General features: G+C 47.7%; 3 protein-coding genes across 4 annotated transcripts in view; 1 reads left to right on the forward strand and 2 right to left on the reverse strand.

The window, feature by feature from the left end:
• Window positions 1-1951, forward strand: part of DLEC1 (DLEC1 cilia and flagella associated protein) — a 34035-nt gene extending 32084 nt beyond the window's left edge. The window contains exon 38 of the mRNA XM_063176136.1: window positions 1300-1951. Within this exon, the coding sequence (XP_063032206.1) occupies window positions 1300-1408 (109 nt within the window). The 3' untranslated portion in view covers window positions 1409-1951. The remainder of the gene's footprint in view (window positions 1-1299) is intronic.
• ACAA1 (acetyl-CoA acyltransferase 1) lies at window positions 1699-13092 on the reverse strand. The gene is made up of 12 exons (XM_063176499.1): window positions 12889-13092; window positions 11982-12075; window positions 11677-11734; window positions 10797-10876; window positions 10307-10349; window positions 8732-8830; window positions 8157-8237; window positions 5943-6133; window positions 5675-5854; window positions 4868-4923; window positions 4252-4397; window positions 1699-3350 (listed from the first exon to the last, which is right to left on the reverse strand). The coding sequence occupies exons 1-12, from the start codon at window positions 13075-13077 to the stop codon at window positions 3275-3277; spliced, it is 1293 nt and encodes a 430-aa protein (XP_063032569.1). The 5' UTR covers window positions 13078-13092; the 3' UTR covers window positions 1699-3274.
• A 1050-nt stretch (window positions 13093-14142) lies between these two features.
• LOC134429410 (mitogen-activated protein kinase kinase kinase 3-like) overlaps window positions 14143-26132 on the reverse strand; it is an 82482-nt gene continuing 70492 nt past the window's right edge. For both annotated transcript variants that reach the window (XM_063176685.1, XM_063176604.1), the window contains exons 11-17: window positions 25570-25662; window positions 24438-24632; window positions 23462-23610; window positions 22782-22913; window positions 19751-19880; window positions 19005-19182; window positions 14143-16992 (exon numbers count right to left, since the gene is read on the reverse strand). In XM_063176685.1, coding sequence (XP_063032755.1) covers window positions 16764-16992; window positions 19005-19182; window positions 19751-19880; window positions 22782-22913; window positions 23462-23610; window positions 24438-24632; window positions 25570-25662 — 1106 coding nt within the window. In that variant the 3' untranslated portion in view covers window positions 14143-16763. The remainder of the gene's footprint in view (window positions 16993-19004; window positions 19183-19750; window positions 19881-22781; window positions 22914-23461; window positions 23611-24437; window positions 24633-25569; window positions 25663-26132) is intronic.

The raw sequence follows: 26132 nt of genomic DNA on the forward strand, positions 1-26132 counted from the left end.
CCAGGCTGGATGAGGCTTTGGGCAACCTGTTCCTGTGGAAGGTTTTCCTGCCCAGGGCAGGGGCTTGGAACAAGATGAGGTTTGCTGTCTTTTCCAACTCAAAACATTCCATGATTATATGATGACCAAAAGATTTTAATTTCTTTGTTCTGATTAGGGAGATGCAACTCATTTTAAAAAAATAATTTTTCATTACAAAGTATTTTTGGAGGTTATCACAGGGTGGCAGCAAGTTAGAATAAGTCTATCCTAGTGATTTCAGTGAGCTCTGAAAACTGCTGACAGGGAAATTTCAAGCAAGCTGTAGGTGAGTTATTGCCATAACTCCCATCTCCTTGGAACACAACCCAGTGTTTTCCATCACTGGAGCCACTGATGCTGCAGTGGGATGGAGCCTTGAGCAGCTGCACTAAACTGTCCCTACTTAGAGGAGCATGGTGGTCCAGAATCCTCCCCAGGGTCCTGGCTGCCTAAATTTTTCTGGAATTCTGCTGAATATGCCTAAAGCATTTCTTTTTGTCTGACAAATACACTAATCAGCATGGCTGAAAATGCCTGGAAATACCAGAAAGCAAAGATATTTCTGTTTAGCAACCAGCTCATCTGTGGGCCTCCATAGGAAGAATTCCCAACACAGCAGAGTGTGGGATCAATGTGGCAGTAGGAGATAATTATATGCAAGGTGTGAGGTGATTTTAATAATTCACCTCCCCACTTCAGTGGTCTTTCTGCAGGGGAATTGTTTTATGAGAAGGAAAAAACAAAGACTGGTAGAACAGGCATTTGCTTCAGGCCCTTACAACAGCTGGCACTTGGGCACAGAGAAATGCTCCACAGGAGCACTGAGTGGCATTAGCCTTTGCTCTTCAACTTAGTGCAAAACTAGAGTTGTTGTAACCTTTTTGATGTTAATTTACAATTTGGACTCCACTGCCTGCCCCTTGTCTCAAGAGGAGTGACAGAAACTTTTCCCTTCAAACTTTGTCACAGGGAGGAGTTGTCCCATCAAGGCAGTGCAGGTGTTTGCTCCCAGCAGAGCTTCATTTCATTTATTCACCTAAACCAGAATTTCCCAAGTAGGATGATATTCTCATTCTTGCAAAACATGAATCCAATGTCTTCAGGCACAGAGCTGAAGATCCTTTTCCAACACCTGGTACCCAGGGAACACAGCCCTGTGGACTTGGCACTAACATTAGTGACCTGAGCATTCTTAGGACACCACTGTCCCCTTTTCATCTCATCCCTAAACACAGGGCTGCATGTAGCTGTAACTGAACTTTTTGCTGTGGATTGTAGGAGCAACACTGACTATGAAGCAATTGTGACCATTTCTGGAATGCTGGAAGAGAAGCCTTGCAAGCTGCACCTCAGAGGGAGGGGAGTGCACTGTGGGAAGGTGCATTAAGCAGGATGTGCCAGCAGCTGAGCCTGTATTTTCATCTACTTCTGTTTTTAGTAGGGACTAAAATTTCATTTTAGCAGAATGAAAATTCAGGTTATGAGGAAAGAAATTCTTCTGGTACCTTAACCAGTCATAATCACACTCTGTACTTTTACTTTTATTGCTGTGATAAGCTCAGCTTTAGGCACAGCACAAGGTTTTAAATTGCAAAGCAGCTGTGTAAGTCAGGCCAAAGCCCTCTGCAGAGCCCAGCATACCTTGAATCACAGCTAAAGACTATTCATACCTTAAAGTAGCTTTTGTTTTGCCTCATTTATTTGTTTGACATTAAAATGGACATTGACACATAATAAAACAAGAATTGGTGAATAGGCCAGCATTTCCCAGGCTATTTTCTCAGTGCCTTACATGAAAAAGGGAAGAGAGAACTTTCCCTGGTCTCCTTGGAAAATTACCAACCTGTGTGTTTCATCATGCTTGGGCCTTGAGAACATCCCCTTCAGCAACAGAGGGAGGAACCCTTCTTCATTTTCATTCTTTCCCCCCACATGGTTCCCATTTACTCTCACTTCTCTTTAAACTATTTTAGTATTATTTTAGCTAAAGGTCACTGGAATTCCCACTTCTGAGTTTGTTAAATTTTCCACTTCCATGAAATAAAAGGCTTTTATAAATGGCTCATTATTCCCTCTAAATAATTCAATGTTTTGGCTCTAAGACAGGACCTGTGTGATTGCTGGGTGAGACAGGTTACAGCATGGGATTGTGAAAATATCAGAGAGCTCTAACTCATGATGACCTTCAACTAAAAATCATCATAAAAAGGAAACAATTGTATTGCAAGAACCCAATTGTATTATTAAGTGCAAAAACAAAAGTCAGGACAAAGAACTTCAGTTTGTTACAAATTCAAAGCAGCAACGAGTACATTTCTTTTTCAAGCTGAGTTTCAGTGATCTTTCTGTTCAGACAGGAGAAGAAATAAGGGATGACAAAAGACACAAGATAGAACATGTTTGTATTAGCACTGAAGGACTGAGCTGTCACTGATGTTCATGTGCCTGCAGTAAATGTAATGCTGCTCTTTGCTTTATGTTAGGTAGGTAAATATGATTAAGCACAAGATTGTCCTTGGAGTCACACAAACTGACACTCAGACATGTAAAAGAAGGAATGGCCACAGCCAAATCCTGTCTTCTAGCAATTCACCAGAACCTTTCCATTCTGGCATTTCCTGTGGAAATTATGTTCAGTCCTTCCACTTTCTCCCACTGGAGAGAGGCTTCAGAGCAGCTGCACCAGCAGTGAGCTACAGCCCATCCTCCAGTGTAGGGACAATTTCAGACACAGACAACTTCTGACACAGTTGTAAAGGCAAGGATGTCAAGTCTTTGCTTCAAAACAAGCTCTTTTAAACTTCTTACAAAATGGTGAAACCTTTTAAGGAAATGCTGGAAAAGTCTTTTCACCTGGACTGATGTCTTCGTTTTGAGTGACTCTTTTTGCCAATTTGTCATACAAAAATACTGTCCCATGAACTATTACCCTTTGGTAATATTCACAGAGTAAAAAGATCAATTAAATTTAAAATAATCACCACATCATTCATAATCATCTCACCACAGGCTGTAGTTGAATTTCAGCTGAGCTAATTAGTTATGTCAGGAAGCCACGTGCCAGTTTTGCATTTCCTCACCTTCTTTGCAGAACTGCACCATTAATTCTACTTCACAATTTCTGCCTAAAATGTGTAGATCTAGTAACAAATCCCAGAACCCACTTGATTTCAGTGGCAATCACTTGCCATGCCTGGGGAAGGCAGAGAGGGAGCTGTGGTGGTGTTGTGTCAGCCCTGGAGCTCACTTCACTTCACTTCCCCGGGTACTCGAACACGGCTGCAGCTCCCATGCCAGTTCCAATGCACATGGACACGACTCCATAGGCTCTGAAACAAAGAGCACGTGGAATTAAGGGAAAGAAAAACACAGCTCAGCTTTACATCATCCAAGGAAAAAATAAAAATAAAGAATACAATAAATATGAGCTGTCTACTGCTCTCCTGTTTTGCTAGGAGAGCCCTGGGGAATTCAGGTTCGAAGCCAACGATGGGATGGAGAAAGCTTTACCCAAAGGGACAGTTACCTCATCCAGGGGATGGAGAAAGCTTAACCCAAACTTGTTGTGGTGTGCTGTAATGTCCCATTTTGGCCTTCCAGGTCATTCCCCCAGGTGTGCCTGTGCCTCTCTCCCTTCCCCCTTGCCCCCATGCTGAGTGAGTCCTGTCAATCAGGCTGAACATTCCAGCAAGGCGTCGTGTGGTTGGTCAAGTTCAAAGGATGCCCCTCAGCCCAGGGGTCATTGGCCTGTCTGGTGTCATCTTCCCCTGAGACCCTGCCCCTCTCACCTGGTTGGTGCTCACCTGTACCTCCCCTCCCCCTGTCCCTGAGCTTAAAAGGTGATCAGAGCATGCGGCCGTGTTCTGTTGGAGCAGTTGCTCACGTTCAGACCTCTGTAACCATGGAATAAACCTCTGGACATTAAACCCTCCAGCAGAATCCTCTCCTTTTTCTCTTCACCATCGCCTGAAGCCATTCCTCCTGAGGTAAACGGGGTTCCTACCAAGCCTGGACTTGTTCAGTGCCCAGCTGCAACCACCAGCGAGCCAAGGTATCTCTGGGGTGACACACCGCAGTTGCTGCCTTTGGCCCAGCAGCGAGGGTCAGACTGGCCCAGGCACAATCTAACTGGGAATATTGGGAGCATTATTCCAATACAAACTGGTGAGCCCTGAGCCTGTGGGAGCTGCAGAGGCAGCAGGTGAGGCCAGTGCTGATGTGAGCACTCACCTCTTCCCTCTGCGCTTCAGTTCATTGAGCAGAGTGACGACCTGGCGGGCGCCGGTGCAGCCCAGGGGGTGTCCCAGGGCTATGGCTCCTCCCAGGGGGTTCACCTTCTCCATGGGGATGCCCAGCTTCTCCACACAGTACACAGCCTGCAAAGACACAGGGAGTGATTTCATGGAGGTGCTCTTGTCTTCCTTAGTTCTCAGCTCTGCTCCTGCAGGTCAGAGGCCTGAGCCCAGCCAGACCATCGTTCTCAGGAGGGGAACTGATCCAAGGCAGACAAGTGAGATAAAACTGTTCACTCATCTCAAACTGAGCCCACACACATTCAGACAACCTGACAATAAATCACAGACCTGATGAAACAGATGTTGCAAGTTGGTATGAGAGCACAATAGCCAATTCTTACTTAGTGGACTTTTTTTCCCCAAGATTAAGCTGTATAAGCAATGTCCTGGTCATTTTTATTTGAAGGAAAAGGAAAATAGTCTGCACATGTTATTAACATTTGGCTGAAGATGTAATATGTGGAACAAGTTAAAAATCTTAACCTGGAGACCGAGCTGAAATACATTCAGTTGCCAAGCAATGCAGCAACACAAACATGATGCTCACTCACCTGGCTTGCAAAGGCTTCATTAATTTCATATATATCAATGTCATTCAGAGTCAGACCTATGGGCCAGAAAAGCCAGGAGTTAAAAGGAGATATTTTTGCCTCATGACTATATCAAAGAGAGCAACTGCCTGACAGCCTCCCTCTATGAATTCCAGTTCTACTCCATCTAAGAAAGAGCTCAGCTCCATGTGGGGTATCTGCACTTGAACAAGTTTATGCACAGCAGTGTCTAAAGACTGCAAAACATCCCAGCTCATGGCACTGTGCCACTGAGTCTGCCAGGTTTCCTCAGATTAAGTGTGGTTTCTCTGCAGAGAGATTAAGGATTGAAGGGTTTGGAGAGTGAAAGATAAAGCTCCAGGCAGGCATGGGACTGTAGCCAGGCCAGGCTAAATCAGCCCATCAGCCAATAAAGCTCTTTAATCCAATGAGTGTGGTAAAAAACCTAAGTGAGATGACAAAACTGTACAGAGAAAAATCCATCAAAAACCAAACACAAAACCACCCCCTACACATTGGCCATAATAGAGAAAACAGCACTGAGCACTGAATCCCTTGCCACATGTCAGCTCTTGTTGAGTCTGTGCAGGGATTTACTCCTGAGCTCCTCAAAGGTGACTGAATGACAATTTACACACCAGTACAAGGGAAAGGCATTCCAACAATCTGAGGCAGGACCTTTTTTACAGTTTCAGATTTAACTTCACTGTTCCTGGGGCCAACAGCTGCACAAGCTTGAATAATATAAGCTTAAATCTCAGTGCAAGGAGTCTGATCTGCTTTGCCTGAACGGCAGCTGGTTCTCACCTGCCTTTTCCACAGCAACAGGGATGGCATAGGCTGGCCCTATGCCCATCACATCAGGTGGCACCCCCACCACAGCAAAGGACCTCAGCACCCCCAGCACTGGCAGGCCCAGCTGTGCTGCCTTGGAGCGTTTTGCCAGGAGAACAGCAGCTGCTCCATCGCTGACCTGGCTGGCATTCCCTGTGGGAACAGACCTGTTAACATGCTTTTTGTTCCAGAAAAGCCAGCTAAACCAGAGCAACAGCACAAATGGAACAGCTGAGCTCACCTGCTGTAGTGCTTCCATCCTCTTTGAAGGCAGGTTTCAGCTTTGCCAAGCCTTCCAGTGTTGTGGAGGGTCTGATCCCTTCATCTTGGTGCACAGTGATTGTTTTTTTGTTGCCATCACTATCTGCAACAGTGGTCTTCACTGGAACAATCTCTGTTTTAAACAGTCCCATCTGCTGAGCTTTTGCTGCTCTGGTAAAACAAAAAGAGTATGAAAGGTTAAAATATTTTGGGGGTGAAGTGCAAGAGAACTAAAGTGAAGGAAAGCAGTTAGACAGAGAATGAACTAAGGTGGGATTTTGTTACTGTCATATTTTTTAGAAAAATCTCCTTGCCTGGAATTCTTCTCCTGGGAAGCTGAGAAGCTTCAGAGAAAAAGGAAAACAACATTATCTCATTTGTTTCTCCTGTGTTTTGCTCCTTTGGAATGTGTTTAGGCATTGTTTATCCAATAGGTGGTTGTTTCATTGATTTCATGTGAATTGTTTTGACTTAATGACCAATCACAGTCAGGCTGTGTCAGGGCTCTGGAAAGAGTCAGGAGTTTTCATTAATATCTTTTAGCCTTCTGTCTGTATCCTTTTATATTCTTTAGTATAGTTTAGTACAATATTCTTTAATATATTCTAGTATCATAAAATAATAAATTAGCCTTCTAAAAACATAAAGTTAGATTCATCATTCCTTCCTTCGTCTGGGAACCCCACAAATACAAGAGGATTTGGTACCTTTTCCCTTAGTGGTGGTGAAGACAACAGGCAAATTCTTACTTCCATTCATGGAAAGACAGACTTTTTACCTCTGCATCAACATTATGGGCATTGTCCCTAAATCTGGGTCACAGGATCCCTCATTTCAGAGCAATGTCCCCATTCTGTTCCCATCAACATCTGTGCCTGACTGACCAGCACCACCACCCAACATGAAGTTTTATTTTTTTCAGGGGTACAGCCACACCACAACTGTAAGAGAATAAATGAGCCCTAAACTAGCAGCAGTCAACAACTGTCATGACAAGGCAGAATACAATTAACTAAACCTGAATTAGCTCAAGCCATGTAGATTTAATCTTTCCTATCACCAAGATATTTTAAAAATCTAAATAACCTCTTCAAAGCAGAGCTTATTTAGATTTACCTTCCAGAGGTAAATACTTCAGAGAATACAAATTGGAGACTAAAAGCTTGTTTTACCTCCTTATCACTTTGCACTTTTACCCATAAAAAATGAAAATATTCAATGCTCCCAGGTAAGTGAGAGTTGTAGCAAAGTGCTGAAGGACAGGTCAGTAACTCCACAGATATCCTGAGACCAAGGCCAGAAAGTCACCCCTTGCCTCATGTGAGCTGAGGATCACATTCACAAACCCTTCTGGTTATCAGCTCCATGGCAGTGAGAAAGGCTGGCATGCCAAGTTCCCTGAGAGCAGGGCCGGAATTTAAAGGTTAACTACCCTGTGCAGTGGCTTCCTGTGTTAGATAAATAACTGGACCAGGCTGATGCATGAACAGAGCTCTGAAAGCAAGTTTAACTCTTTGATGGCAGGAACTTTATCACCTGCCACTGCTCTGGCAGCACAGCCCCATGGATTCTGGGGTCAGTTGCTTTTGGCAGTGATTTAACCCAGGGAAAGGTTATCAGAGCTAGGACTGGACTCCCTCAGAGCCAAACACCTGCACTGAGGACAAGCCACTCTTCTCACAAGCTCAGCAGTTCCCTACCAACAGCCACACTCAAATATTCCCTCATGGGAAAGGCTCCTCCTCCTGCTGCTGCCACGTTCAGGTTCCAGTGATCCTGAGCCAAAGCCACTGTGAAAATACCTCACCAGACACTGGTTCCAGAAACCTCCCTGAGGTTTGTCACAGAAACAGAATGGTCTGGGTTGGAAAGGACCTTAAAGATCATCCAGTTCCACCCCTACTGCCATGAGCAGGGACCTTTGGATGCTGGAACAAGCAGGGCACTCACTGTTCAGGGTCTGTGAGATCAGTCCCACAATCCCAGCACAGCTCTGGACTCCAGTTCCCCCATCACCCACAACCCTGCTCTGCATTTCAGTTGGATCCCTCAGGCCTCTTTGCTCACTGTTAAGGACTGGAAGGCAACACAAAGGCTGCACTTCACCAGGAAGTAGCAGTGTGTTTTCTAGCTGTTCCTATTTCTTAACTAAAAGGTTAAAAAACCCCAAAAGACTAACAAAACCAGCATTTACTTCTGTTGGGAAGCCAAGGCAAAGGCATCTTGCTTCTTCCGGGAAACTCCAAACTTCTCTGCCACATTTTCTGAGGTGATTCTGGGGAAAAACATCACAGAGTTAATGCAAGGACCCCTCTCATGGAGCTGCACTGGCTTCTACTGAGATCACACGAGGTATAAGCAATGGCTTTAGCTTGAAAGCCAAAATATGGTTAAACACAAGATTGTTCTTGGAGTCACACAAACTGACACTCACACTTGTAAAAGCAGGAATGGCCACATTGAAAGCCAACTGCTGCCTTCTCAACTCAGAACTGCAGGCAGAAGTTAATCCTGAATCCAATCTAGGACCAGAACAAGGTTCAAATCTGTTCTCCTTGCTCAACAAGCCACTGATCTTAAGACAAGAAAATCTTTGATCAGAGTTGTTGATTCACCTCCATTTCACATCATTAATCTTCCACCACAGCCAAGGATGCCAACACACACAGCTCCAAGCTCACCACCTTCAGGTTGATTTGTAACTGTGGTGTCACTGAGGAGACAGAGCATCTATAAAACCCTTAAACTGTGGCAAGGGGAAACACTTACCCCATAGGAATAAGGCAATCTCGAGCTTTGGGGTTATCCATCATGTTGGAACTGATATCACCAGGGTTATTTGCACTTCTGAGGGACATTGTTTCCACTCTAAACACAAGAAAAATTTGAAATGCTCCATTAAGACTGATCAAAACTCAGTATCCTGACAACATGCTTTCCCATTATCCCACAGAAACACAGCTGCTAATTAGGAACTGGCTGAGGCAGAAGCTCTTTAATCATCAATTTAAGAATTATTATGAAATGAAAACAGATTGTGAGATTCAATTGGTTCTTGCTTCACTAGAACGGGATATCAATGTCAGCAGTTAATTTTTTGTGTTTCCACAGTTAGGAAGGAATTGCTATGATTCTGGCACATTTGTCCTGAAACATAATGAGGTTCAAAGGCTGGAGTTTTCAGTGAGATTGCCAACAGACATAAAAATACCATTCAGATCTTAAGAACAGGTTGGCAGTAGAAAAAGAAGGATTGAGCAAACCATGGCAAAGAGATTTCAGTGAGTTGCACCATTTGTGTTTTGCAATAGAAAGAATTTCAGACATGGATCCCACAGGGTGCAATCTTTGACCCACAAATGAATTAACACATTGAAGATACTCAAATTTACTGCAGAAATACAAAGCCATCAGTTAAGACTCATGAGCTTTTGTAAGATCAGTCTAGATCATGAAGCCCACAATGGGAAGAGAGTTTGAATTCTACTCTGCACCACACAAATACCTTCATGAAGAATAAATAACAAAGAAACTACTCCTGGAAAATGAAAGGCAAGCAGAAAGTAAGGCAGCTTGTACTAAGTGCTATCAGCAATTTAAACTAGCTCTAAGATGGGACACTCCATCACTGACTTCAGCTGCATCTGCTCCTGAAGGAAGGCACAGGACTGGGCTTTAAGTAAGGGAAACCCCAGCTACTGTTTTTTGTGCTTGAATCCAGGGTTTCTCCACTCTGTGGAAGAGTAAGACTTGGGATAAACCCAGCTCCCAAAAGCTATTTGTAATTTATGGATTGTATGTCTTCTGCAGGGCAGAGGCCAGAGAGCTTCCCACAGCCAAACCCAGTGTCTGGCACAGCCAGGGGTGCAAAGGCCATCAGTCCCTTTAAGCACAACATCTTGGTGGACATTACTGTGTGCAGTAACAATTAATGAAAGATTAGAGTCATCAAGTTTAAAAAAAAAGAGAAACCCAGTATTTTGGCCTAAAGATTACTGAATAGTTTCTTTTCACTCCTCCTTCTAAGTCAATGTGTATGTGGTCACTACTATTTCCCCCAAATCAACCTAAAGTTTACATAATCCTCCAAAAAATGAACACAGCTTGTGATGTTAGGACTGAAGCACAGAACAGCTCATCTGTCCAGCACAGGACAGATCCTGTAAGTCTGCAGAACACTGATTAGCACACACAGGGTATTAATTTCTTCACCCAAGAGAACTGCTGGTCTTTCAAGAGGCTAGTTAATTGCAGATTAGCTATAAAGCTAATTTTTTGGCAGGCTATTGCACAGGGACAGTGTTACCTTCAGGCTAAGCAAGCACTGTGAAAATCCTTCCTTACCCACAGGCCAAGCCAATGTCATACGCTCCATTTCGGATGCCACCTGTAACAGCAGTGCATAAATGTTCTTACTGGCAGCAGCAGCAAAAGCATTTGCAGCCCAGCTGCAGCTTCCAAACACCTGAGCACCCACAACAGCCAAATGGGCATTTCCTCACCCTCCTGCCTGCCAGAGGGACAGCCAAGGAGCTGATGGGGCTGAAGGCTAACATGGGGCCAGAGAGAGCTGGAAGGATTCTTCTGGGAGCTGCCTGATATGGAAGTGATGGTGGAACTTATCCCCAGAAAACCAAGTCCCTTCTCTAGGGATAAACTTGGCCACTCGAGGATATAAAAGTATTTAAACAACACCACACTGCAAACTCCCTAGAGCACAAGACATTATCAGTGTTTTACTGCTCAGAGACACTGGAGGACAGGAGGAATGAGCCCTTGGGGTGGGACAGGCTCTGGGTGGATTGAGTCTGATGCCAGTGCCCACAACACCTACCAGCTATGTTGATAATGGCCTGCAGCCCGGAGGAGCACTGCCTGTTCACACTGGAGCACGGCACTGTCTCTGGAATGCCACTGGAAAACAAGGCAATGTTGGCAAAGACTCAGTGATAAAAACAAACAACAACAACCCAAAGCTCTAAAGAGTGCATTTATCCACCTGATTAAACTTGAACCCTCAAGTTCCAGGCAGATCCCTTTATCCAGCTCTTGATCTATTGGTCCTGCACCAAGGGAAAGCAAAGTGCAAAGATAATTTCCTCACTTCAATTGCAAGTGGCTCCAAGTGCTGTTTCCCCATGGGTCTGTCTTCAGAAGGTGCTCAGTAAACAAGGCCCTGCCCTGGAGATCCTGAGCTCTGACCCAGGCCAGAAACCCTAAAAAGTTCTGTAATATTCATAAATTATGGCAAGCTGTGCCTGCACCTCTCTAAAGTGGTAGTTGTGCAGTGATTGAAGCAAACACTGGCAACAGAAATTGACTGAAATATTTGGAATCTGGGATCCAGCAGAAATATCTGGGATCCAGCTCAGTCCAAGCCACTGACCAGCACTGAGCAAAGACAGAAAGATCTGAGCCCATCCATGGTTTGGGGACCAGCAGAGAGAGGTGCAGCCTCAGAGTGCAGCTGGGAGCCCACAGAACATCGTGTGCCTGAGAAGCCCAACACAGGCAGCACAAACAGATCAAACAGCTTCACCTGCCTCCCTGTCTCTTTGCCATCAGCACTCAGAGCTCGAGCAAAGTCCAGTTTCTAGGCAAAAGGGGATTTGCTGTGACTCCTGGGAGTGCATGAGCCCCACTGCAATCTCTGACCTGTGCTGCTCCATGGCTCACTGAGGAGAGCAAGAACTTCAGTCTGGCTGAGAGCTTACCTTAGAAACTGTGCAACTCTTGCAATCAAGGCACCAGCTCCAGGCTGCAGCACATTCCCTGAGTGCAAAGACACAATTCCAGTCAATTGGCTGCACTCCCCTCACAGGCACTGAAGGGATGCTCCCATCACCACAGCTCAGTACTGCCCAGCACCACGTCAGAGCCCCACACCAACAGGACAGGCATGAAATCTAATGTTACACACTAACCCAGCTTCACGAGACTTGTGAGTATCCCACATGGGGAGCCTGTCCCACAGAGCTGCCCAGAGCAGGGGTTCCACCAGGCAGAGGCTGGCACTCACCCACACAGATGTCTCCCAGCACCTCAGGACGGAGGTTGACATCCTGAAGGACAGCTGTCATCACAGCAGCCAGCAGCTCATCAGGTGTTGTGTCCTAAAAGCACAGGGGATCAGCACCACCAGTGACCACCATTAAGTGCCCTGTCACCAGCTCAGCCTCAGAGCACTTCAGAGGGCTGGCCTGCGGTGCTAAGGCAGCTTTACTCCACTCCTTAGCTCACTGTGGTTGTTGTTTCCCTACCACAGTGGAATTATTTGCATGGCTTTACCCCAGGTTTCCTTCAGGCACTGCAACACAGAGGCTGCTTTCTCACCTTTCTTGGATTTATAGGAACACGCTCTGCAGGGCCTTCAAAATCACACAGCTACAGAGATTTATGTGGCAAGACCCAGTGAATGGAGCCCCATTTGTTTTGTGAAAGAAGCAAGGCTGACCCCTCAGCTGCTGGGGAGCACTGCCAGCATGAGGAGACCTGTTCGGGAGGGTGACAAGGAACGAGCAGCACCCTCTGGGCTCAGCCTGGCACCGTGTTCTTCCCCAGCACCCTGTGAATGTCACCCAGGGAGAAGCAGGTTCCAGAAGGGTGGCAGGTCCGTGCCAAGTCGTGCAGGTGAGGGACACCGTGGCAGGGCAGGTGACAGCGGGCTGTGACCGCTGCCAGGGGAGCTGGGGGCACACAACGCCCGGCTCCTTCGGGGGATGCCACTGGCGCCGCCACCCCCAGCATTAAAACCATCACACAGCGCTGGGATTCAGACTCTCCCAGAGCACAGCAGCGGTGTCTGGGGGCCAAACAGGGGCCCAGCACCCAGGAGGGGAGGCGGAGAAGGGAGCAGCCCTTTCCCAGCAGGGATGCCAAGCCCCTGAGGGCACCCGGCGGGCAGGGCGAGATCCCCCGGGCCGTACCTTGAAGCCGCCGCGGCGGGCGCGGCCGATGGCGGTCCTGCGGCCGTGCACCACCACCACATCGTCGGGACTGGCGGCCCGCGGGGGGCCCCCGGAGCACGGCACGGCTCTGGGGGCGGCCCCCGGGCCCGGCGCGGCCCCGGCCAAGTGCCCCAGCACCAGCTGAGCCCGCCGCGCCGCCGCCGCCATCTTGTCACGGGAGCGCCTCGCTGCTTTGCATGAGCCCGCCCCCTCATTTACATACGGGAGGCGGGGCAACCCCTTGCTCATTTGCATTCCCCGCCCACCTCATTTACATGGCACCGCCCCCGGTCAAACCGAGCTCCGTCCGCCAAACAGCACAAGAAAAAACAAAAAATAAAAAGGGGGAAATAAAGGAAAAAAGGAGGGGAAAAGGGAAAAAATGGAAACAAGAAAAATAGAGGAGGGGAAAAAGAGGTGGAAAAAAAAAAAGGACAAAAAAAAAAAAGGACCGAGGAAAGGAAAAAAGAAGAAAAGAAGAAAAAAGAGAAGAAGAAAAAGAAAAAAGAGAGGAAGGGAAGAAGAAGAGAAGAAGAAGGGAAGTACAGAAAAAAGAGGGGGAAAAAGGGGGGAAAAGGGGAAAAAAGGAAGAATGGGAAAAAAGGGGGGGAAAGGAATAGGGCAGAGACAATGGGGGAATGAGGGGAGGAGTGGGAAAATGAAGAATGAAACAGAAATAAAGAAAAATACTCCAAATTTTAAAATAAAAAGAAATTAATTAAAATAAAGGAAAATTGAGTTTAGAAGCACAAAATCCTGTGCAGTGGGAGTCCAAGGTGGAACATCAGGACAGAGGGACACGCAGAACCATGGGCTCAGAGAGCTGCACAGATCCATCTGTCCCAGAAAAAGCCAGAACCATCCAATCTTTGTCACTGCCCCCAGGATGGTGACACCAGTGCCCCCGTGCCCCCCACCCTTGCTGGGAGGTGCTCTGTTGGGAGCAGGGGACAAGCAGCAGGAATGCAGGCTCATGGAGACATTAAGGACAGAAAAGATCTCCAAAATCATCAAATCCAACCATGTTCATCACCAAACCACATCCCACATCCACAATTCCAGGGATGGTGATGCCACCACCCTCCTGCCAGCCTGTTCCCATGTCCTGCCCCTGCCCACCCCCAAAAGGAATTTATTTCTCCATGGACACGCAGCACTGTGCAGGGAAAGCTGCAGGGCCCGCTACAGGGAAAATAAAATAAAAACAAACCAAACAAACAAACAAACAGAAAATGACTTTACATGGTAGAATAATTCCATTTGCTTCTCCTAGTTCCATTCTGTACATCAGAACACTGCAAGGATTTTACAAACCAGAAAGGCAAAGGCACCTGAGGAGTGTCTCACACTCACACTCACACTCACACACACTCACACTCACACTCACCACATCCATCCATGGGAGGACTGAGGTGGTCTGAGGGCCCTGGGAGCATTTTGGGGCAGCCAGGAGCCCCCTTTGGCTCTCAAATCTTTGGGGAAAAGGGAAACACCCTCCCACCATTGAAGGGCTGAGAAAACCCAAACCAAACAGATTTAATGAAAGAAGAGAAAACAGCTTAAAAATTGGTTTGATTTTTTTTTTTTTTAGCTTTGGTGAACACACACTTTTTACCCTCTTCTGCCAAACCCACTCCCAGACAATGCTGATTTTTTTTCCCCTTGTGTTTGTTTCCATCCATCCCATATTACTGACCAGGCTGATGGATTTGGTCCTATTCACAGAATAAAATTCTTCATTCCCCTCAGCAAAAGGAGACTTTTCCCCTCCCCATGGGGGCTGCCCATCACCCCATGGCTGACTGACACAAGCCCCAGTGCTGCTCCAGCATTGCACCCAGCTTCCCAGAAACCTGGCCTGGAATAAATGGCCTTGATAGCTTTCAGAGAGATCTACAGGGAATGCTTATAGGTATTTCTTTTAATTTGTCCAAATAGTGTTGTTTGGTTTTGTTTTTTTTTTTTTTTTAACTGAAATAATTCTTGAAATCATGAAATCTTTGAATGGTCTGGGTTGGAAGGGACCTTAGAGCTCATCTCATTCCAACCTCTTGCCACGGGGCAGGAACACTTTTTCACTTGACCAGGTTGCTCCAAGGTTGGCCATATCCAGCCCTGACCCTGAATGTTTCCAGAAATGGGACATGCACAGCTACACTGGGCAGCCTCCTCAATCTTGCTTTTCTATTCAGAGCTGAGGACATGGACACACCAGTGATGCAAAGTCTTGATCTCTTCCACACGGAAGAATTCAAGGATGTGTTCACACAAACAACCAATTTGTCACTTTCTTCTTAAGTCTGAGCAACGTTTTTCATTTTCACTGAAAACCAGCATTAAAATAAACCCTGTCTGACACACTGGCCTGAGGATGGAGCCTCCTGGTAACTGCTTTTTGGACCCTTTGCTGAGTCGGTGGAAACAGCTAATGCAGCAGAGAAGGGAGGTAGGATAGTGCAATTAATTTATCCCAAACCCCCCAGATCTGATTGATTAATTAATTAACTAGCTTCCAGGGACTCTGTGCGTGCTTCCTGCCCAGGTTTTCCAGCAGGGCAGTGCTGGTCAGAGGCTGTAGCTCAGCTCTGCTTTTGACTGGCCCATTTTCTCATACAACTTCAAACCTACTGAGGGAAGGAATCTGCTTCCAGCTGCCCTCCACTGCTGCAGCTCCGCTTTCCCAGTCTGGGGCTGCATTGTCCTGTAGCTGCTCCCTTGGGCACCACTGATGCTCCACAAGGCACAGAGGAGGTGCCTGGAGGAGGACACACCCAGATTCACATGCATCAGTCCTCTCTGCCTAATTTTAGGCACTCTCTTGGGTTTTAGAGATGCACTGGGCTCTCCCTGCAGCTCTATGTCCAGAACACGATGGCATCCCAGCAGCACGGGCACAGTTCAGCAAACTGTGGCTATGAGCAGAGCCGTCCTTGCTGAGATTCCCGTCAGCTCCCCCCTGAATCCTGATGGCTCCCAGCACAACCTGGCTGCTGTTCAGCCCTGCCCACACAGCATTTATCCCCCACCACCACCATTTACCCATCCCTCAGCCCATGGCAGGGGTCCCGGGCATCCGTCCGCGGGCGTACCCGGCAGAGACCTCCTGCACCCCGAGAAGACCCCCTGGTTCCCAGACTCACACACACACACACACGCCAAGGCAAAGTCAACACGGCTGCTGCATCCTCACACCAGATCCGAGCCGAGCATCACTCCTTGATTGTAACCGCGTAAGGCACAGGACAGTGTGAAACGCCGCCCCGCTCCAGCGGGGTCAGTCCCCTCGTGGACGGGGACGCCCAGGTCCCCCCGACTCTGCGGTCTGAGGATCATCTCCTCCGGCTTGGCTGAAGGCCCTGTCTGTTCCTCTGCAAAAGGTGCTGATGGCCACTGAGCACCTCATTCCCCCGCCGCTCCTGGGGATGCCGCCGGCACCGCCGCCGTGCTGAGGGGACATTCCCCGCTCGCTGAGGGGACATTCCCCCGCTCGCTGAGGGGACATTCCCCCGCTCGCTGAGGGGACACTCCCCGCTTGCCGGGGGGGACATTTCGCTGAGGGGACATTTCCCGCTCGCTGAGGGGACATTTCCCGCTCGTCACACTTCCCCCAAGAGAGCAGTTACTTGGCGAGGGGGACGAGCCCGGTACCGCTGGCAGCAGGGAGGTTCCGTGGTCCAGCACCCGCACAAGGCCGGGACATCCCTGGCTCTGAAGTCTCCACAGTCCCGAGCGCAGCTTGAAAATCCAACAAGGCGGCGGGGCCGAGGCAGCAGCGAGCGAGGAGGGACAGTCAGGACAGCCCCGGGTGAGGCCCGACCTCCCCACACGGCGCTCCCCGGCCCCGCTGGCAGCGCTCAGAGCCCGCAGTTGACAAAGGGGTGCCGCAGCAGGTCCTCGGCCGTCGGCCTCCGCTTCTCCTCCACGAAGATCTGCTTGAGGAAGTTGCGGCAGGAGCTGGAGACGCTGTCGGGGAGCTGGGGGTTGGTGGGCTGCGTGGCGATTTTAAAAATTGCCGCCATGGCCTCGAACTCTGCCCAAGGCGGCTTCTCCGTTAGCATCTCCACCACGGTGCAGGCCACGCTCCTGCAACAGGCGGAGCACAGCGTGAGGGACTGGGGAGATGTCACAGACATATTTTCTGAAAAATATCTTTGCTAGGGTTTTTCTCCTGAGAAACTGAGGCCTCAGAAACGAAATGTAAACAATAATTATCTGCTGCTGTGGAATGTGGCAGGTGCATCTTTGATTGGTCTCATGTGGTTGTTTTTACTTGATGACCAATCACAGTCCAGCTGTGTTGGACTCTCTGGTCAGTCACAAGATTTTATTATTCATTCTTTACTAGCCTTCTGATGAAATCCTTTCTTCTATTCTTTTAGTATATCATTTTCTTATAATATATATCATAAAATAATAAATCAGCCTTCTGAAACATGGAGTCAAGATTCTCATCTCTTCCCTCGTTCTGGGGACCCATAAACTCCACCACACTGCAGCTCAAGTCTAACCAGCCCTGGGACTGCACCTGCCTAAAGTGAAAAAACCTGCAGGAGATGGGCACATAGCCCTGGAATGTCTGGTCCCCTGAAGCTCCCTGGTCACACAGGTCCTTGGCACTCAACTTTGAGTGGGTGGATGAGCCTTGCCTTAAAGCTGAGGGCTTTTCTGCCCACTTTACAGAATCCCAGAATAATGAGGTTGGAAGAGACCTCTAAGGTCATTGAGTCCAATCTATGCCCTAACACCTCAACTAGACTATAGCACCAAGTGCCATGTCCAGTCTTATTTAAAAACATCCAGAGATGGTGATTCTACCACCTCCCTGGGAAGAGCATTCCAGTACTTTATTATTCTTTTGGGGAAAAATTTCTTCCTAATATCCAACCTACACCTTCCCTGATGTAACTGGAGACTGTGTCCTCTGGTTCTGTCAGTGCTGCCTGGTGGAAGAGACCATCCCCAGCTGTCTGCAACCTCCCTTCAGGAAGTCACAGAGAGCAATAAGGTCACCTCTTAGCCTCTTCTTCTCCAGGCTACTAAGTTTCATAAAAAGGTCAGGGAGACACTAAGTTAACTGGCAGATCCTAAGCCTCATAAAAGCTCACTGGAGCATCCCCTGAAGGGAAACCCATGCACAGCTTCAGACAGCAGAGTTTCAACAATAACACGTAGTTCCCAGGGAAGCTGAGCCAGAATGAAACGTTTGCCTACATCCCACTTCATCTCTGAGGTGCACCTGAGAAGGGACAGGTGGAATGAGCAGCAAAGAGCCTGAGAGGTTTCCCTTGGTTTGCTCAAGAATCCTGGTCTCAGCAGAGATACTCTGCCACCTCTATTCATGAATGATCCTAAAAAAAATTAAACTTATCCTATTGATCCTAAAAAATTTAAAAATTGAACATTTGCCTCCCATCAGCCAGTGCAGGTGGTGCAGGGCACATGGACACCTGCTAAGGACTTTCTAGGTTTTCCCACCCAATTAAGGCTCTCTTGGAAGGATTATTTTTTGTTGACCCTCTTTACTTGGGCACCTAACAGAAAGCAGACTGGGAAGACATTGCTTCCTCCTCATATACTGGGAAGATTAGCAGTGTTATCCAACTCCTCCAGGTTCCATCTGCCATCCTCCACAGATCAAAACATTCACAAGCAGCCAATGATTTTAGTTGTCTTTGTGCCTGAGCCACATGCAAACATTCAGCAGCACATTTGGGAAGACCATGAAGATCCCCTGAGCCTCTGAGCTTAGTGCACCCAAAATCAGGGCCACCAAAACTCAGCAGGTCTTTCAGTGAGCTTTGTTATCAACCTGCTTTCCAGAATCAAAAAGCAATTATGGGGATGAGCTGGATGTGAGACTCACACAAGACAAGAGTTTCCAAATGCAAGTTGTGATTCTGAGTGCTCCTGTTTGGGAACTTGGCTACAACAGTTTTACTCTGGATATCTGCACAGTTGATCCTAACACATATCTCCCATTTTCCATCCTTTGCACTACTTCCAGCTACTAGCAAAACCTGTTGCTCCCATTACAGCTTCCCAAAAGGACTGTTGGATTTAAGTAGCAGTGGTGGGGTTTTTACTGTGTTCCTTACCACACATCAGCTTTCCTTCCATAGCCCTCTCCACTGATAACCTCTGGGCTCATCCAGTATGGTGTCCCTGTGACAGATTTAATCCCAGTCCCAGACATGCAGATGGTCTGGATGCGTTTGCTGGCTCCAAAATCTCCAAGTTTCACATTTCCAGCAGAATCTCTCAGAATATTGGCACCTGGGGTGAGAAGCAAAGACAAGACCCCCAAGAAATGAAGCAGGAACATGAAGTGGCTACAGTGAGGAGAGCAGGAAGGGCACAGGCAAAGAGCCAGGCAGGGGGGAGCCCAAAGGGCTGTGGTGGGGCTGCACTCAGCATTATTTCAATTTATTCTCTCCTAAGGCAGCTGCTGTCCAAGAGGTTTGACTCCCACCAGCATCCCCTCATTCAGCAGGTTTCCCAAAAATGAGCAGTGCATGGGGGCCAACAGATTATCCCACCCACAGACAGCAGAAAGCAGCTTCAGACCTCTCCAAATGGCAGAGCCTCTCAGTTCTTGGCTATGTTACACCAGATTTTCAGATGTGTAAGGGCAGTTAACAGTAATGCCTTGAGAGAGAAAACAGCCCAAGATTTTTGGTTTCAGCTGCTTGCTCAAGATTTTCATGGCTCAATCTGGTGAAGGGCAGGGGCAAAAATACTTCAAAGAGCAGATCCCAGCACTATGCTGGATTTGTACTGGGGCAGGGGGTGGCTGGGCTGAGCAAACCCAAGCAAGCAAGAAGTCTCTGTATTATGCACTCACCTTTAATATCCCTGTGGACAATCATATTGCTGTGTAGGTAGAAGACCCCCTGCAGGATCTGCCTGGTGTATTTCCGTGTGACATTCTCTGTCAGAGCACCGTAAGCTTTCAGCTGGTCCTTTATTGAGCCCTGTTGTGAAGAAACAACACACACCAACTGTAAGGACCAGAGAAACCATCACATCACAGCAACTTCTTAAACCTCCCTGACCACTCTGCATTCCAGCTCAAAAAAAAAACCAAAAACCCAAACCCTACTTGTAGAAACAGCAGAAATCCACTAAGTGGTGAACAGAGCAAAGACTTGTGCCCGTGTCCCAGATCCCTGGGGAGATGAAGGTGACACAAGCGGGTGCCTGGCACAGCTTCCTCCTGCCAACAGCACAGACCTTTTCCCCCCTCTAGTGGCTGCAGGGGGGGTCACTGACAGCTCACTGAGAAGGACCGAACTGATGAGGAATTACAACTCAAATGAGAAGATCAACTCGATTAATTAGACTCACAGACTCTTTAAGATTGGAAAAAACCTCTGAGACCATCCATTGCAATCATTAACCCAGCACTGCCAGTTCCATCACTAAACCCAAGTGTTCTTTTGAGCATTTCCAACAATGTTGATTCCACCACTTCCCTGGGCAGCCTGTTCTGATGCCTGACAACCCTTACAGTGAAGAAATTGTTCCCAGCACCCAATCTAAATCTCTGCTGGTGCAACTTGAGGCCACGTCCTCTTTTCCTATCACTTGTTACCTGTGAGAAAAGACCAACTCCTACCTGCCTACAATCTCCTTGCAGGGAGTTGCAGAGAGCCAGCTCTTTAGGATCAAGATAATGAGTCAGTCTTTGAAAGGCTCCTCCCAAAACTCTGCACAGCAAGGATCACCCACAGCCATGAGGGACAACCAGCCCCAAAAGGGGCTGCACCAAGACCACCCACAATAGATAATTTACAAGTCCTTGAATTCCTGACCCAGGCATGCAGGCTCAAACTGGTTTGATGGTATTGATCAAAGAAAAAAGGGAGCAGGGGTGCAGACATTTATCATCTGCAGCAGGTTGATGCCCTTGGCTTCAGCTGTATTTTTGGGCCACTTGGAAATGGATGTATCTCACTGTGCCAGAGCTGGGTTTTAGCAGGGATGAACCAGAGGCAGATTTGGGGTTCACACTCAGCTCTACCTCCAGTATTCAGGTTAGCTGGGAAGTGGGAGGGGAAACCCATCCTGTTTCTGCCTGTCCTGCAGCTCTGGGGTGGATCCATGACTGCCAGTCCTGTTCTGGGAACAGTGGCTGCTCTGCTCCAAGCCAGCCCATCCAACTGTATCAGCTTTTCCACATCCACCCATCTCTACTGTTGCTCTGCCCAGCTACTGTTTTGGCTTCTTTTGAGGCTGGTGGTGATCCTGTGGATGGGCCTCTCCTTCTCTTAGCACTGCTGAAGCAACCTGAGATGCTCCAAATGACCCCCTCAATATAACCTGTATGCATGGTACATTCCCTCACCACAACTAAAAGAGATTTCTTTTTTCTTTTCAGGGGATATCAAGCAAGAAGGGGAAACTGGTTCTTTGAGGCCTGTGGTCAAATGGACCACTCTGTTTTCCAAGCATAATTTAAAAAACAGTTTATGGGCAGGACAGAAACTACAGAGTCAGCTATTAACTGGGGGCCAGCAAAAGAATGGCAGCCTCAGGATGTACCCAAAATTGGCCCTCTGAACATTTTGCCAAGCTGACTGTCTCAAACTGGAAGCTTGGCCAGACCCAGCTTTGCAGAGCTGCTGTCCTGCAAGCTTTGGGAACTCCCTCACTCCCACTGGCCTTGGAAACCAGAGCCCCAAGCTGCTTTTGTCAAATGAGCTGTTGTTGCAGCAGCAAAGTCAATCTGTATTTGGTCAGAGCTCAGCTTTATCATTTAAAAAAACAAACACTGAATTTCCAGCCCTGCTGGACACTGCCCCAGCATCGAATGCCGGTTTCCTGGCTGCTAACAAACATCAGCAAGGGGACTGCTGGAATTCCTGGGATTTACTCCTCTGGGTCCATGCCTTGTGGCAGGGCCTGAAGGCAAGATGCCCACAGGGAAAGAGGGAGGACAGGGTATGGAAGGGACTCAGGCATGGAAATCCACCTGATCACTCACATGCAAGATTCATTTAGAGAGCCTCTAGCACATTTGCCTAACTACTAAAATTATTTGCAACCAAATGACTTAATTGTCCCTTCTGACCTTACAAATCTCTGTATAAACAAGGGTTTATTCTCCCACACTCTGGGGAACAAATCCAGCTGGACAGAAGGGACTTAGGAGAACACATCCTCCAGCAATGTAAATAGCATTATGCTGTTTTACACCACCAGTCTAATGGCTGATGTAATTCACAAGCTCCCAAACACAAAGAGATGCTCAACTCACCCATGCACATTCTCCAGCCCCTGCTTAAACTCCCTCAAAGCATTCTGATCTTTTTCCCCATGACTATTTCATCCTATATCAGCAAAGCCACAAATGAAGCCACTCCAGCACAAGAGGATAATGCTGCCCACAAAAAGCTCTGTCCTCACCAGAGGATTCTAATGAACACCACTGTTTTTAATACACACGTGCTGAAAGCCACAAATAATTGGTGACAGCTGTGGGTGGACAGTTGTACTGTTAGCTTGTCCTGCAGGGAGTTGCAGTAAATACTTAAGGATGGGCTCAGGCCACAGTGTTTGGAGCAGGGTCTGGATCATGTCCCACATGCACCAAGCTCAGATTCCAGACTGTGCACACACCCTGCTCCAGGATTCAAACCTAAAACCTGCCTGCAAAGCTCTTCTTTTCACCCAGTGCTTGTTGAGGGGTTTCACCATGAGATCTGACTCACATCCTAAGCTCTCCCAAGCCTTAGGGATGCATCCACTGGTTTAGTTTGGTTCATCAGCTGTAAAACAGCTCAGCTGGACAAACACAAATTTCACCGAAGTCCAGGAAACTCGAAATCAGTTTTCTGCCGCTCAGGACAATGTTTAGCAGGAATCACACTTACCCCTGGCATGTATTCCACAAAGATGGACAATTTCTTTTCCTCCGGATCCCGCAGGCACCCGTAGTACTGCACGATCCTGTCGTGACGGAGAGTCTTCAACAGCTGAATCTCACATTCTAAAGCATTCACCTCCTGTAACAAACCACACAGGCTTCCTGATGAAAGGGAATGATGTCTTTGGGAACATGATATAAATATTAGTCCATGCTGAGCACAGTTTTTGTAGCAGCTGTGAAGCTGTCCACAAAGCCATTGGCCACATGAGGCCCAGAAATAAGGAGCACGCCCAAAGGGAAAGGTAAGGAGAAAGACAGGGCTTGGCTTTCAGACAGGTTTCATTAATTATTATTACTACTGTTACTTGTGTTTAAGGAGGTTTTCTGGAAAGATTCCAAAAAAGTCACTGAGTAGGATGGGGAGAAGGTGAAGGGAGCAAGAAGGACAAAACAAAGGAAGATCAGACAGACCTGCAAGAGGTGATACCTGACACAGAGCAGGCCAATGTAACCAAGGAACTGGGAGGCACAGAAGTCACCAGAGCACCACAGACATTCAGGACTACTCCAGAGAGGGGAAACAACACCCTGTCTGCACACACAGCCTCCCAGGGGCATGGACACCTCTACCCTCAGCCCTCAGTTGCCCAGGGTGCTGCAGAACAGCCCTGCCCCTGTACTCACTTTACTTGTCTCCTGGCTGTCAGGGTCGAAAGGCACCTGCTTCACTGACAGCTCCCTCCCAGTGTCAGCATCATAGCAGAGATAAACTTCCCCAAAAGCTCCTCTTCCCAGCAGCTTCCCCAGCCTCCAGTTCACAGGTGCCTGCAGGGCTACAGGAGAGAGGAGAGGGTTGAGGGAAGAGCACAGCAGGGAGACTTCAGCATCAGGGTCCACCTGACCCTACAGGGCAGTCAGTGAGTCTCTCTCTCTCCCAGGTGCACCAGGACAAACCAGTTTTAACTACACTGGTGCTATTGGTGTGGGGGGAATGTCTCCCAGTTTGCATTAGTATAAAGCAGAAACAAATCCCAGGAAATTCCTATTTCATTAAGAGTCATTCCTCTAAAAACTGTTTCCTTAGCCAACACTGGAATTTCCCTTCTGCTGTGGGAGTGTTTATCAGAATACAGGATGGCTGAGCAGCAACCCAGGCAGGGACCAGTGAGGAGTTTTATCTCACTGGTCATTTCTAGGATGTTGTCCATCTCTAAACAGGCCCAATATGCACCAGCTTCTATACCATGGGCAATGCTGCAATAGCAGAGGAGCATCTTTGAGTGCTGGGGTGACAGCAATGCAAGGCAAGGAACAGAAACTCTGGATGCATTTGCTCCCACATCCCAAGTCTTCTGGGAAGCTGACAGTCCAACACACAAGCAATCACCTGTAACCCAGCAAGATGAACACCAGCTGACCCCACACAGCTGTCAGCCAAAGGCTGAGTAAGACACAGGGTGCTGTACTAAACCCTGCTCATGACATACAAGCTGGTGCAGTGTGCCTCATGTTGGAGGGGCAATCAAAGTTTACCCATGGCTCCTTAGCTGATGTCCAGCAACATCAGTAATTAGTAATTCAGCAGGTCACAAAAACTTAATTTTGTGCCAAATCCCAGCTCTCCTGAGACCTCAGGCACTCAGGGCTTTGGTGCACTCACAGTTCCTGGCTTTTGTAGGGGAGGTGCTGAAGGCCTGCAGACCCTTTTCAAAATTGTTCCAACACTTGGGCCTGTACTCATCATACTGCAGAGTGCTGAGCTTGCTGTCCCCAGTAAAGCTCTTGGTTCTGCTGGAAGGGACGAGCTGAAACAGGTTCTCCTGTGGGAAGTAACTCCTGGGGAAAGTCCTCCGGCCTGCAGGGGAAAAGGGGTAAAATGACAGCCAGAACACACACAGCAGCTTGGATCCACCTGTCACCACCTTCTCACATCATTGAGATCCTCATCTCCTCAAATTAAGCAAAGCAAGTGTAATGAAACTGAAACAAAGCCATGTGAAGATTTTAATTCAATTTAAGAGTTGATAACAGCAGGCATTACATCTCATGTAGATGTTTCCGGAGGGGTTTGCAACAGTTTAATTACATCAATAGGTGTGTTGGTTGTCAATCACAATTAAACACTGAACAGGCAGAGATTTACATTGAAAATTATCCCTGCTATCCCCTAAGTCCACAGGCAAATGACCACACAGCAGGGCCAGAGCTGCTTTCACAGGGGTGGCAGTGAGAGATGAAACTCATTCTGGAAAGCTCAATATGCTCTCTGAACGTCCCCAGTGCATTTTTCCCAAGGGAATTTTTGCTTCCCACTGCTTGCAGTCTTACACAGTAAAAGAATGAGCAGGAAAAAGATGATGGAGTTGGCCCCAAAGCTCAGAGCTCACCAGCTTAAAACAGAGAAGCAAACAGATACTGCTACCCTGAAATTGCTTGGGGATTTCCTATGGTTCAGTGAGAAACCTGCTGTAAAGGTCACAAAAATCATCCTCAAAAGAAGGCAATTTAGGGGAGTGGGAAGGTTGATACTGCCAGGGATGAGAAATGCCAATCATCCCCATGGCTAAATTAAAGCAGGACGTGTAAGCAGAGGACAGGCTCAGCATTTCCCAAGAGCAGAGCCACAAGGTCTCACAGAGAACACCCTTCTGAATACACAAGTGAATCCCAAAGCACTTGGTGGCTCTCCCTTTATCAGAAACCTCTCCTTCCCAAGTGTTTCCAGTCTCAGGCACTGGCACAAGGCACCAAGGACTGATCACCCCCTCCCTGAGCCCCCATCACGTCCTTACCATCGCTGTAGTCCTTGCGGCTTTGGGAGAGATGGTACTGCCTTGGGAAGGTCCCACCTTTCCCAAACCTCTCACAGAATGGGATGTCAAAATCTGCCAGGAGGGAAGAAGACACAGATATTTCTGAGATCAGCTCAGTATCAAATGCCCAGAGTGTTTCTTATGGGAAACACTGAGTTAGAGGTGAGAAGGAGGAGACAAGGTGCTCATTAACACAACCCTACATACCCCAAGTGAAATCTGCCCACACTCACAAACTCTTCAGTGGAAAATCAGGGTTAGACACACTGCCCTTAGTGCCTCAAAATCAGAGGTTTAACTGCTCACTTTATGGACCCTGGCCCACATTGTTCAAGTCCAAGGCAGGGGATTAACGCAGACCATGCTTGGTTTCCAAGGCATAGCACTAAAACATCTTATTTGCACTTGGAAAATGCAAAAAAAATAAACAGAACTGCCAGGCAGGGTCAGGCCTAGACACATCCACTCCAAAACATTTGTTATGATATCAGCTATTTCCAGGAAAATGCAAAAAAATCCAGCACTTGACTAACACCAGATAA

The sequence above is a fragment of the Melospiza melodia genome, chromosome 1 (genome assembly GCF_035770615.1).
Source record: "Melospiza melodia melodia isolate bMelMel2 chromosome 1, bMelMel2.pri, whole genome shotgun sequence".
Classification (NCBI taxonomy): domain Eukaryota; kingdom Metazoa; phylum Chordata; class Aves; order Passeriformes; family Passerellidae; genus Melospiza; species Melospiza melodia.